The sequence below is a fragment of the Hyperolius riggenbachi genome, chromosome 11, assembly GCF_040937935.1.
Source record: "Hyperolius riggenbachi isolate aHypRig1 chromosome 11, aHypRig1.pri, whole genome shotgun sequence".
NCBI lineage: Eukaryota > Metazoa > Chordata > Amphibia > Anura > Hyperoliidae > Hyperolius > Hyperolius riggenbachi.
The window spans coordinates 79,244,452-79,258,883 of record NC_090656.1 but is presented as its reverse complement, the minus strand read 5'-3'; the positions used below and the strand labels follow the sequence as shown (position 1 = coordinate 79,258,883).

Below are 14,432 nucleotides of genomic sequence, written 5' to 3'. Positions count from 1 at the left end.
AACATAACTAATGTAACTTAATGACAGTATGTTTGTTTAGGCTGAAGTTCCTCTTTAAGAACAGGAGTTGTTGTGTCCACACTTGGTTTGGTAGGTGCTACACTTGTTATAGGAAGATGGCCCTCCGGACTGTGTATTATACCACAGAGGAAGGTGGCTTGAATATTGTGGGGTCTCTATTAAGGTTTTGCTGTGGGCCTCATGGTTTGTAAATACACCTCTGAATTTGGCAGTAGGAAATCTCTGGCACCACTGTTGTAGATCTCCCCGGTGTTTGGTGTTAGAATGCTGAAGGTCTCAAGCAGGTAACAGTTATGAAATTGGAGTAACCTTGATGACCTTAGTATTTAGAACCTTAAAAGCCACAAATAAAGTAATACAATAATGTACATTAACATTTCATATTTTAATGTTGTTTCTGTCTGGATCTGGGCTTTACAATATCAAAAATGCTATTCCTGGCACCTGGCATAACTGATCAAAATCTGTCACACAGAAATAGTCAAAAAGTAGTCCACGGGCACAGCTAGACTACTTCCCCACCCACCCGACACCCTTTTATAAACACCTGGACCTTATAAATATACCCAAAGGTAAGTTTCCATATTTTCAGGGCATGTTAACAAATTACAGCACAGAGATAAAATTTAAATGAAGGGGCCTCAGTGATGGGTTCCAAACATCAAGGGACTTTAAAACAAAAATGCTTTAACTGTTGAAGTAAAGGATTTTCAGACAAGTCCAATGAAACAGGTGCACTGCTGGGAATTCACTTTCAATATCTGTCATCCTTTAGCTTAGTCTGTGATTGAACATTTGATAAAACAACACGGGTGGTAAAGGTTTTCCTATAGGTGATGTTCACTCTTGCATGCATGTCGTACTGTTGGAGGTTAGAGTTCATGATGTGATTCGGAAGATACTTTGCTTGTCCAGAGTCAACATCTCTTGTGAAATAACCAAGATGTAAGATTCGTTTAGCTAACCAGATGATTCATTTATTACATGTGGAAAATTAGAAAATAGAGTTCTCGCACCTGCAAGAATAGTAAGCAAAGTACATTGCAAAATGAAAAGCACTGTATATATTCTATGATAAAAAATCTAATAAAAGTCGACGTCTTCACGGAATTGGGGATCATCCCACGGGAGGCGGTTGCTAACACGGATGGACATTGCAAGCTCGGATCTCCTTCTTGTCTTTGCAACTTGTGAACTGGGAGCTCTTGAACCTCTTCTTGACAGTCATGAACCTTTCCTGAATGCCACCGCCGCAGTATTTGCTGCACTCTGTCCACCCTGTCCATGGCTTCATTTTGCAAACTGGAAAAGAAAAAGTTTATTCTTTGCAATACAAAACAGAGAATAGATAAACTGTAGCGGAACCATAATGTTCTTTTTTTTTCCAAAAAAGGAAATAATACAAATATAAGGAAAAACAATCTCAATGACTCCATAGCTTTCTAAAATGGTTAAGCAAAGGCGTTTCTGTGTTAGACATACGAATATGTAGGTAGTAAAAACAAAGTTTTGTAAAAGTATTACCTGTTAATGGTTAACTGATACAGTTAAATTATGCCTGAAGAAGGGGACTACATCCCCGAAAATTTGTATAGTTTAACTTTATCATTAAAAGGTATAACTTTTACAAAACTTAGTCTTGTCTACCTACTAAAATAGTAATTTTTTCTATACAATCATCGTAAGAGTATTTAAGTCATTACAAATCATTTTCTACACGTCTTATTCTCCAGTATTACTAATGAGTTTCTTAGATGCACAGATGTTCATATTTTAGCCACAGGGCGCTTATACTTAAGGAAGTGGGTTTGACCTCATTACATGTTGTAGTCCAGTAAATTGTTTTTCAAAAACTGTCTATGTGTCTTCTTGGAGGTAAATCTCTATAGTTACCCGTCAGGAACATTATTTTACCCTACTGCCTTTTTTTTACCCTTTTCAATTGGTAGAGATGGTCAAGAAGATGACAATGTTTGTATATTTTGCATAAAGCTAACAAACAATTTGCATCAATTTTAAAAAGCTTGGAAGTGGACCAATAAAAATAATAGGCATTTGATTTGTCCAAATCAAAGTTGCATAACTTGACAAACATTTAACATAACATTTGGTCAAGTTTAAATTATTAGCATCTAATTAAACATCTCTATTAATTTGTGCACTGGCTTCACTAGGGTTGGTGTCACCCGGTGCAAAAACTCATGTTGTCAACCCTCTCTTACCCCATGAACCTCCACCCTCTCCAGGCTAAACAAAACCAATGATCCTTTTTTTGTAGTATTGCTACTTGTTACATTTGTTGAGAATGTGGTTGGGAAGGGGTTATAATGGACTCATTTGCTACAGGGGAGAGAGGAGTTGGGAAACAACCCGGTCTATATTTACGTAGCCCCACTTCACTGTCCTGGAGCTAGGTGTAACCCCCTCTGCTGCTGACAACTGGTGACACCACTGGATTGGTGTATTAATTTTCCCTGCAAACACTAGAACACTGAAGTCATTTTGCTCACTGTGTATTCCTTTGACATATATATATATATATATATATATATATATATATATATATATATATATATGTAATATTTTATGAGTAATCCATTGTTCATTTAAATAAATATACCATCTGTCCCTACCATCCGAGGTGAAAGTAAACTTATGAGATAAACAATTGTATCTATCCTTCTTAATTAAAAAATGACTTTTTTTAGGTATCCCACTGTTTTATTTTATATTTAAATCTACTTTTTAAGGTTTTACTGTTTCATGACCTCTTCGCAATGGCACACTCATTGAAGTATGCCAGAGCTAAAATCTATGAACCGTTGACCCTTTTTTATCTCATTCCTGCTCTCAGAAGCCATTTACTGCCAGGAAAGAGTTTTATGGCTGCAATCCCTTATCACTGAAAGTTACACCTACCCGGTCCCGACCCAGACAGAAACTGTCACTTACATACCTGATTTTTAACTCTTTCAGACACAGAAAGAAAGAAAAAGAACACTCCATAGTTATTTGTGTGCTTGGCACTGTGTATACACATGTCTATCTCATCATGTCACATGTCACCTCAGATGTCCTTTAAAGACTTTTTTATACTGTAGTGCATTGCATAAATGATCTTCCTTATACCACATTCTCCTTTGCTCAGTCTAGTAGATCTTGACAGAACTATACTACTGAGGGGGTTAGCTGGTGGATTCATGAAATGTGTTGAGTTTATAGTGTTTCAAATGAATACTATTTATTATCTACATGTTTGATTTGCCTACTGTGATTTCATGGCAAACATAAAACAAAGCACACAAACGACTTTGCAAAAGCTTTGTTTTATGTTTGCCACGTCCATCTCTAAAAATCTCACCCCCTTTCCATACACATACATTTGGAATACACAGGATCATGAAGGGCTGCAGCTTCAGCTTGTCTAAGCTGAGAAGCTGCTGACAGAAGCTGCTGCAGTGAGACGTCTCACAGCCTCTGGAGCCAGACTTGGAGGGCGGCATAAATTAGGAGGGGGTGGAGTCTGCACTGAGAGAGGCAGAGCCACTAAGAACAGCCCTGCTTCTTCCTGTTCTCTTCCTGGTAGCATATTCTGCGACCAGGAAAGTCGTGGAGAGATTAAGCTGATTATCTGGACAGGGGCACTTGTTTTAAAGCTGGAATACTGTAGCAGACCAGGTATTTATAGCCTTAACATGATTTTTAGATACAATAAGAAAAAAAAGTCACTTCAGATTCACTTTAAAAAGCGCAGCAATCAATGCAATTTTCTTTTTCTAAAAATACATCACACCACGGTGTACAACTGTGTACCACTGGGTGGTCATCACGATTTTCATGATTTTTCAAAAGACATTGCAATTAAAAAACACATGCGATTTTAAAAATGTAGCGCAATGCAGCCAGTGTGTACAGGTCCTAAGGGACGCAACATTGTGTAAACATTCGTGTGCTGAGAGAGGATGGCGGGAGGTTCAAAGATGCAACACATGGAGTGGCTAATGCAAACACAGACAGAGTAAGGGAGGAAATTATGTCAGAATTGGCTTCAAGATAGACACAGGCAAAATGGGAAATCCTAATTTTTTTTACTATAGAGAAATCACTAAACTCAAAATGTGAACAGTTCAATACATGTTATGTAGGTAGAGCAACACAGTATGTAAGTAGAGCAAGTATTTATCTACTCATATATGTGTTTTTTTTCCCCGAGATAGGATGCGTGACAGCTCCACTTTAAGGAGGTGCCTTATTTGTGGCTACAAGCACTATTAGACACTGCTATTTGGCCTGAGGAAGTGGGTATGCACCCACGAAACGCGTGCCATTGCAATAAAATTCTAATGAAAATGTGATACATTGACTCTAAACTTTATTCCATTACTTTAATTTGATATATTTCTTATTTTCAAATGTTAATATGAAGGTAAATGAACCAGGACAGAAAAAACAGTGTGGTTTGAATTATAAAACAACATATTTTTCTTATGAAATCATTATATTGTGCTTGACTAGGGGCATATCGGGGGCATGGCTAGGGGTGTGGCTTAAGTGTCCCTCTTTCTGATCTCAAAAAGTTGGGAGGTATGTAATTAGTAATGGACAAACGTCTTGCAGTGTGGTTTTCAGGCTACCAATCAGGGACAGGCGGGTTTACTGCAACTTTACTGTCATTAAAGTGCAACTTCCCAATTCCTATCAGACATTCTTCTTCCTCTTCCCATTCACTCACCCTCATGGGAGAAGGGCTGATGTCATGCTAGTGCAGGGGGAGCACAGAGAGCTGTATGGGCAGGCTGGATGGACAGTGTGTAGGAGAGCAGCCCTCTGGTTGGCTGAGAGCTGCTCTCTTACACACTGCCCATCTAGCCCACCCATATAGCTCTCTATGCTCCCTCTGCAGTGGTATGATGTGAGCCTGTCTCTCATGTGGGTGAGCGAGTGGGTAGGGGAAGGGGGAGAGGGGTGGCGGCTGGAAGAGGACCTCAGCCAGCATTGTAATAGGCAAACTTTGTGGTGTGGTTCAGTGGCAACCCTGCAAGTGAGCATTTGGGGACACGTGGATTTGCAAACCTGCAAATCCCAACAGAAATATAGGTTTACAAACACGATCTATACAGCAAGCCGCCAACACAACTACTAATAATACATACTTCCCTCAAAGTGAACTAAATATTTCAAAGAAGCATTTCCTGCCTCACCTGGATACTGTTCTCCATCAGCCTCCTCATAAGTCCTTTCACTTCTCCTCTTTTCCCGAGCTTCCTTCAGGCGTCTCTTTTCTCCCCCTGAGTTTTTCAGGCATTTTCGCAGCCGGCATTTTTTGCGTTGTACAGTCTCTGGACAGACGCCACCACCAAACTGGGGCTCTAAGGTGATCATTCTCGTTCTGATCATGTGTCCTTTGCCGCAGGATTTGTTACACTCTGACCAATGGGACCACTCTGTCAGTTCGCAGTTTATTGCTGAAAATGGAATTTTATATTTAGCACAAATGTGAGCAACAAATCTGCACATCACTCAACAATAAAGCTAAACTTAGATCAGAATATGGTACAGCCAGGATAACATGATTGCCTTTTATACATTATTGTTGTTATTTAATTAGTATCTAATACCAGTAATGTAAAATCTTCAAATGTTGTTATACAGTACTTAAAATAATGAGATACTATATCTCTGTTTGTGATAGCTGTTTTCACATTGATATGGTGTACCCTGTATTTTGATACTACAATTTACAAGGGCAGTGGCTGGATAGTGTAATGGTTAAGGGTTCTGCCCCTGACATAGGAGACCTGGGTTCAAATCTCGGCTCTTCCTATTCAGTAAGTCAGCAATTGTTCAGTAAGGGGGCTCTTGGGCAGGACTCACTAACACTGCTACTGCCTGCTGAGTGCGCTCTAGTGGCTGCCTCATGAGAGCTTTGAGTCCGACAGGAGAATAGCGTTATCCAAATACTGGAGTTATTATTATATTACTAGCCCTACTAAGAAATTGTGTGAAGTCCCTTTCTATTTTCCAGTACAGCAAGAGTAAAAAAAAAACTTTGGTTGTCTATTCAAAAGAGCTTTCCAACAGCTTGTTGAATATGATTGTGTTTCTCTAATTTTCCACTACATTGATTCTGCCGCAATTTTCATATGATCCGTCGGGTGTGTGGTGCCATAACAGTGCATTTGTGTTTATGATTTCTGACGAGAAAAAAATATTTTGAATTGCCGAATCATGAAAAAAAGTGCTCAAGCACTTGGAAAATGTAGCAGGCGCGATGACTGCAATTGGGAAAATGTGTTCACACTAATGGAAACATCCTCACATAGTTTTCATCAGTTAAGCCAGTACTTATCATTTTGTGATCTGATATCCATTGTAATCTCATCACAAAACACTGCTAGTGGAAAAGACCCCTGACCGTTAACTCTATCCTACCCCTAACACTACTGATAATCGAATGATAATTTCTGTTGACTAAAGCTGCCCAAAGATCTAACGATGTATGGGCAGACTGACCAAGAGACAGATCTGTTGGCTGCCATATAGCACAAGCCAATTCCCAATCGATTTCAGCCTGAAATCTCTTGGGAATCGGCCTTGTGATGCCGCCAACTTGCCGCTGCCACCTCAAACGTTATTGTGCCCCCCTGTGCCGTGCATTCAAATCTCACTTGTTCCAGATGCCGTGGCTGTCCAGCTGCTTTCCTATTTGCCCCCCACGTAGCTGCCATGTATAGCACGTGGCACGTGTGTGACATCACATATCTGTGCCACATGCTGTACGTGGCAAGCACATGGGGCGTGAATGAGGAAGCAGCAGATGAGACCGGGTGTGGTTGGATACTCATGGCAGCTGGAACACGTGAGATGTGAATACATGGGAACAAGGGGGACATTTACATTTCAGTTAGTTAGTTGGTCATCATCAGGATATTGCATGTCGTTACTACCTGATCAACCATGTGGGCCAAAAGTTTTCCAGCATGCTCAATCAGTACATTTGACTGATTTCTAGCCAAAATTGATCGAATCGTCAATGGAGTATGCATGTTGCGACACTGATTTTCATCTGATTTGATAAAATGATTGAATCGGATGGTCGATCAGGCTGCAAAATCGATAGATGTATGGCCACCTTAAAGAAAACCTGAACTGAAAGTCAAAATAAGCATACACAAGTCATACTTACCTTCCATGTAGTCTACTCCTCAGTGTCTTTCTCCTGTCCCGCGTCCTGTTTGTTCACTGTGATCAAGGGAATTTTCCGTCCTCCATTTTGAAAATGGCCATTACCCATAACCGCTTTCTGGTCAGCACACAGTTAAACTGTAACATCGCCCACTTGAGCCGTAGGGAAACATGGACATTACCTGGTACATCAGTTTTCCTCTCAGCTATAACTGACAGCAACTGATATTTTACTGACAGCAACTGATATATTTCAGATCTGACAAAATATTGTCAGAACTGGAAGGGATTATTGTCAGAAGAAAATGGTGAGCTTCTGAGAGGAACTGATGGCAAGGTAACTATGCAATGTTCATTTGAAGTTACCTCATGTGTTTATTTTAAATATTTTTACTCAGTACAGGTTCACTTTAACAAGTTTGTGTAGAAGTCCGTAGTGAAGACAGATCGCAGATAAAATCATTCAGTAGTCTCTTACAGTAGTTTATAATTATAACCCACATCCTGTCCTGAATAACTTGTCATGTATTTGTGGTTATGAGCGGCCTTCTCCATTTGCATTGCATCCAGGACCTTATAAGCTGGGAATCTGCTCAGTAAAATGGCTTCATTATTCTTCCCCTGCTCACTACTTTTGGTAACTCTTAAACGGAAGGCTTGGTGGTGTTAAATAATGTACTTAAATGGCATAAAAGAGACAAGCTGTAATAACTAAGCAGCAACGGTATATTAAAGCGCAATTTACAGCAAGAGTTCATTACATCAGCTACAATAACATCCAAGTCTGGTAGGTGTTACATATTGCTTTGATGAACAGTTGAAAGCTTTAATGCTGCAGTTTTTTAATAGGCACTTAAAGGCAGAACACCATCCTGGAAAAAGGGATTCGCTTGGAGGATTTTGCAGTCCTACAAACCCCTCCAAAAAAACTCCACAGCAGCGACGCTAGTTCATTTCGGCGCCTGGCACTGAGGGCCGAACTTGGGCACCATCATAGCAGCAATGCTATGCTGCCCGCCCCGCGTAATGCTAATTCGGGGCTCCGGCGGTTGGCAATTGGCATACCCTGAATGACCTCTCCTTCTGAGTTGCTATGACTTGGAGGGAGAATAGTATTAAACGCCACTGGGGAGAACCTGGATACTATGTACCCCCACAGCTGGTCTATTACTGTGCTGACAAGGCAATAGGGATGCTCATTTGGCTTGAACTGAAATTTAAAAACAGAAATCGGAATTCTCCAGAAATCCAATTCACCACAACTCTGTAATTTTAGCTCAATCACAGAACTCTGAAGCATTGGACCAATCAGAGAATGCAGAATTTCTCTACAGAATTTTAATTTTAGACCAATCACATTTTTCCAATTTCTGTTTTTTCCAATTTTCTTGTGTGTTTTTTTTGTGTGCAAAAAAAATACTAATAAAACACTCCTCAAAAATTAGAAATGGAAAAACAGAAATCAAAATGTTTGCAGCATTGGAAATCAGCATTTCCGACCATCCCTACAAGGCAACACTACCCTCCCAGTGTCATTACTCAGCTCTGCCTATTCTGTAGAGTAGCGGGGTGTGTAGTTTTCTACTGTCCCTGCCATCCATCACTATGCAGGAGATAGGACTGCTGCTGCCTAGTCTCAGCCAGTCCTAGCTCCCATTGACTCATCCTAGGTGGCACACACATGTAAACACACAGCCTAATGTTAGTCTGTGGCAGGAGCAATTTAGTTCTAATACAAATGGTAGGCAGCGAGGAGTGGAGGAAACCACATACACCACTGCAGGGCCGGCACTTCCATAGGGGCAAACATGGTGGCGTGCAGAGGGTAACTTTACTTTCAATTGCCCAGGGCCCCAGAGCTGGCTTATGCCCCTCCCCCAGATCCCCACCCAAAATTGATAGTGGTCCCCAGTAGCCCCTGCAAAGTACTCCCAGTGTAGCAAACTCCCCTGTTCACTCAGCATGCTTTTCCTTTAGTCTGTGTTCTTCCGTCTTCATCCTCACCGGCCTCTTCTCAGTGACCCGGTGGCAAGTACTTTCTCTCATAACATAGCTGGCGGGTCACAGAGAAGAGGCGCCTGCAAGGATGAAGCTGGAAGGACACAGACTAAAGGAGGAGAGTGCCAGCTGCACAGGTGAGCTCACTCCACTACGAATACTCTGCGCGGGACGCAGGGGACCACTATCAATTGGGGGAGACCTGGGGGCCCTTATCAGCTTGCTCTGGCTGACAACCTAATACTGTATGGCTGTGGAGGAACAAATAAGCAAACTAGGGGGGCTCTCATCACTGTAAACAGTTCGATGGAGTGTGCAGGATAGAACGCCCCATGTTAGTTTTTGCCCAGGGCTCCACTTTAGTTAGAACCGACTCTGCTACGTTCAAAGTGGTAAGGAATGATGAAACAAGCAGTGTGCCTGTGTGCCATTATACACACTGATGCCACAAACCATCAGTGGGGAGTGAAGGGAGCATTCCTAGGGATGGGCAAAGAGGAGGGGAACGGCCACTCCCTCCCCACCCATATTCCAAATTGTAAATTATGGCTGAGCAGAGGGGGGGCCACAGAGGGCACTGCAAGGTGTAGATGGTGATCACAGCACCACACATACATTACAATTAAAAGTACGGTAAGTTTAAAATGTTCCTGTTCAGGGGTACTATAACTGTAAGGGCCCTTTTACACTTAATCAGTTGCTATCAGTTATAACTGGAAGGACAACTGATTTTCAAAGTAATCCCCATGTTTTCCTATGGCTCAGTTCACACTATACGCGTTTTAACTAAAACATTTTTCATAATGCACTGCTATGGAAAAGAAAACAAAAATGTGTACCACCGGGTACTAACTGATTAAATGTAAAAGGTCCCTAAGAATTTGTCTTGCTACTGGTGTTTTAATTTTTTTATTTTTTGGGGGGGAGAGGCAAGGGAATTAGAGGTGCTGAAAAGCAGAACGATAGCAATCACACATACTTTGCTTAAATTGAATGCCTCACTGTACTCCATGTAATATAAAAAATTACAACTGTGCAAAAATGTCTCTGTAAATGAGTTTTTTTTTGTTTTTTTTACACAAAGTTGTCCATTTACAGAGATATTTCTCCCACCCAGCAAGGGTATGTGTAAAAATACACCTCAAAACACATTATACTATTTCTCCTGAGTACGGCGATACCACATGTGTGACACTTTTTTGCAGCCTAGGTGCGCTAAGGGGCCCAACGTCCTATGAGTACCTTTAGGATTTTACAGGTCATTTTGAGGCATTTGGTTTCTAGACTATTTCTCGCGGTTTAGGGCCCCTAAAATACCAGGGCAATGAATGAACCCCACAAGTGACCCCATTTTAGAAACAAGACACCCCAAGGAATTCCGTTAGGTGTATGATGAGTTCATAGAAGATTTTATTTTTTTGTCACAAGTTAGTGGAAAATGACACTTTGTGAAAAAGAACAATAAAAATCAATTTTCGCTAACTTGTGACAAAAAATAAAATCTTCTATGAACTCACTATACTCCTAACGGAATACCTTGGGGTGTTATCCATCTAAAATGGGGTCACTTTTGGGCTTCCTATACTGCCCTGGCATTTTTGGGGCACAAAACTGTGAGGAGTAGTCTGGAAACCAAATGCCTCAAAATGACTGTTCAGGGGTATAAGCATCTGCAAATTTTGATGACAGGTGGTCTATGAGAGGCTGAATTTTGTCAAATCATGACCTGGACATGGCAGCAGAGAACATGGGCATGTGATGTATTGGGTGCATAGACCAATAGGACCGCAATACATTCTTTTTGACTAGACCCATGTTAAGGAGAAGGCCCAAAAAAATGTTAAGTTTGGAAACTTGGAGTGGTTTCCACCGAAAAGGCTGGGCATTATAGCTTCTCGGATTGGCAGTTGCGTATTGTGTGGCATAACGGTTGGTCTCAGCCACAATTAAGTCGTAGAGATCCACGGTGCAGAACAGATGAAAAAGTCTAGGGCTGATCCTAGATTATCTGACTCCACCCGGATTTCAGACTGGGCTGTGAAAAGGGGCAGTATGGGTGCGGCGGAACCAGGCGATTGCCATTTGGGATTAGCCAGCACCTCTGGGAGACTATGGGTAGTATGGGCCTGTTTTGCTGGTGGCTGCGACTCGGGTCTTAAAGAGACACTGAAGCGAAAAAAAAAATGATGATATTATTATTTGTATGTGTAGCACAGCTAAGAAATAAAACATTAAGATCAGATACATCAGTGTAATTGTTTCCAGTACAGGAAGAGTTGAGAAACTCCAGTTGTTACCTCTATGCAAACAAGCCATTAAGCTCTCCGACTAAGTTAGTCGTGGAGAGGGCTGTTATCTGACTTTTATTATCTCAACTGTTCCTGGACTATTTACTTTTCCTCTGCTAGAGGAAAGGTCATTACTTCACAGACTGCTCTGAAAGACTCATTTTGAATGCTGAGTGTTGTGTAATGTGCACATATTATAGAATGATGCAATGTTAGAAAAAAAACTATATACCTGAAAATAAAAGTATGAGAATATTTTCTTTGCTGCTAATCTTCTAGTAATTATGCATAGTACACAACCAATTCACTATGTCATATTTTTTTTTTTCGCTTCAGTGTCTCTTTAATGCACGTGCCACCGAACCAGTTTCTACTACCATGCTGGTGCTCGCCACTTCACCAGGGTCTATGGTAGTACCGGTGCTAGGTCCGGGAGATGCTACGCTGCTGGTGCATGCCTCACCAAGAAAACTCGGATCAGCACTAACACCGCTCTGCTGCCCTTGAGTCTGATCCTGGACCACCTGCGGTCCAGTGACATGGGGTGTGGTACGCCTGGCTCTAGCCGGGATCTCAACCTCGTCATTGCTATCGGTCAGAGAGCCACTGCTGTTCACCGGTTCGTATTCTGACCCAGATGATTCGTCGGATGAGGCTTCCCAATCGCACTCACCCCACTGGGCCAGAATCTCTGCGGCCTCTTCAGTGGAATACCCCTTTTTTGCAATGGTGGACTGCTAAATTTAGGGGGTTTTCCTCTGAGACTACACAGGAAAAAGAGCACCTACTTAGTAAAAGGGAGTACTTGTGAAGTAGAAAGCTGTGGTCACTGAGTTTTGATAAAAAAAAAAAAAAAAATCAAAACTGATCTTTACAACGCCACAGCTAATGTACAGTGTTTTTTGCAGTGATCAGGAGACAAAATTCTGTCACTGAGGTGGGGCAGGCTGAACGCAAGTGCAGGCGAACGATCAGCCCTGATCCGTCAAACACTGCGTTTTTAGTGTATCCTAGTGACCCTAATATAGATCTGACTGCGATCAGTAATGATCACTTACAGATACTATATAGTATCAATGTTGATTAGCTACAGTGATGATGCTAATCAGCAACTACTTAGTGACTGCGGTGTAGAGATGTCGCGAACCTCCGATTTTCGGTTCGCGAACCTCCGCGAAAGGTTCGGTTCGCGAAAAAGTTTGCGAACCGCAATACACTTCAATGGGGAGGCGAACTTTAAAAATTTAAAAAAATTGTACCGGCTGCAATAATGATAGAAAACATGTTTCAAGGGCTCTAATACCTGGAGGCCCGCCCCTCCCTACTCCAAGCAAGGTCCTTATGCCATTTCACTCACTTGTCTGCCTACACTAATTTATTAAAGGACAGCTGCCACCCTCCACCCTCCTCCCTCCTCCCTTTCCACCTATTCCCTCCTCCCTCCTACCGGAGGGAGGAGGGTCTCATCTGCCAGGGAATTATACTATTTAAAAAAACAGTTTACATACCATAGCTGGAAATTGAACCTGGGTCTCACTGTGTGGTGGGCAAGTCACCCTAACCACTGTACCACAACAGTAGTAACTGAAGTTGGCCTAGCATTTACTATTTATGCTCAATGCAATAGAAACATTAGGTTGCTTAAAGGGAACCTTAACTGAGAGTGATATGGATGTTTACTGTTAAACAATACCAGTTGCCTGGCAGTCCAGCTGATCTCTGTGACTGCAATAATGGCTGAATCACACCCTGAAACAAGCATGCAGCTAATCCAGTCTGACTTCAGTCAGAGCACCTGATCTGAATGCTTGTTCAGGAGCTGTGGCTAAAAGTATTGGAGACACCGGATCAGCAGGCGATTCAGGCAACTGGTATTATTTTAAAAGGAAAAATCCATATCCTTCACCGTTTAGGTTCCCTTTAAGGATTTGTAGCATAAAAGCCAACTCACATTGGCTGGGATTTGAACCCGGGTCTCACTGTGTGGTGGGCAAGTCACCCTAACCGCTGTACCACAACAGTAGCAACTGAAGTTGGCCTAGCATTTACTATTTATGCTACAAGCATGTAGATCAGGTGCTCTGACTAAAGTCAGACTGGATTAGCTGCATGCTTGTTTCAGGGTGTGATTCAGCCACTATTGCAGTCACAGAGATCAGCTGGACTGCCAGGCAACTGGTATTGTTTACAGGAAACATCCATATCACTCTCAGTTAAGGTTCCCTTTAAGCAACCTAATGTTTCTATTGCATTGAGCATAAATGGTAAATGCTAGGCCAACTTCAGTTACTACTGTTGTGGTACAGCAGTTAGGGTGCTTGCCCACCACACAGTGAGACCCAGGTTCCATTCCCAGCTATGGTATGTAAACTGGTTTTTGAAATAGTATAATTCCCTGGCAGATGAGACCCTCCTCCCTCCGGTAGGAGGGAGGAGGGAATTGGTAGAAGGGTAGAGGGAGGCAGCTGTCCCTTAATTAATTAGTGTAGGCATACAAGTGAGTGAAATGGCATAAGGACCTTGCTTGGAGGCGGGCCTCGAGCAGTGTGTTTGACAATAATGTGCCAGCTGACTGTGATGTAGAGGTTCAAAGTTTTGCTCAATAGAGCATTATGGGGCGAATCGAACTTCCGCAAAAGTTCGCCTGCTGCAGGCGAACGCGAACCCCCAAAGTTCGCCTGGAACCGTTCGCCGGCGAACAGTTCGCTACATCTCTACTGCGTTGTGGTGGGCTGGGTGCTAACTGACGCTAACTACCCAACGAAGGGCCCTAGCTAAGTAACTGACCTTACTGTTAACACTAGTGATACTAAAAAAGTGACAGTTTTCACTGATCACTGTTTTTAGATCACTAGGATAGTGACAGGGAGGTGGTCAGGGGGCTCTGAGGGGGATCTGAGGGTGTGGGTGGGTGATCAGAAGCCCAGAGGGGGCAGATTA

The 14,432-nt window shown here is 42.1% G+C and overlaps 1 protein-coding gene across 1 annotated transcript in view; it reads right to left on the bottom strand.

Moving 5' to 3' along the window:
* Window positions 1-391: 391 nt before the first annotated feature.
* The window catches only part of SPON1 (spondin 1), a 599,663-nt gene continuing 585,622 nt past the window's right edge, over window positions 392-14,432 (bottom strand). Inside the window, exons 15-16 of the mRNA XM_068259659.1 lie at window positions 5,223-5,486; window positions 392-1,323 (exon numbers count right to left, since the gene is read on the bottom strand). Of these exons, the coding sequence (XP_068115760.1) occupies window positions 1,160-1,323; window positions 5,223-5,486 (428 nt within the window). The 3' untranslated portion in view covers window positions 392-1,159. The remainder of the gene's footprint in view (window positions 1,324-5,222; window positions 5,487-14,432) is intronic.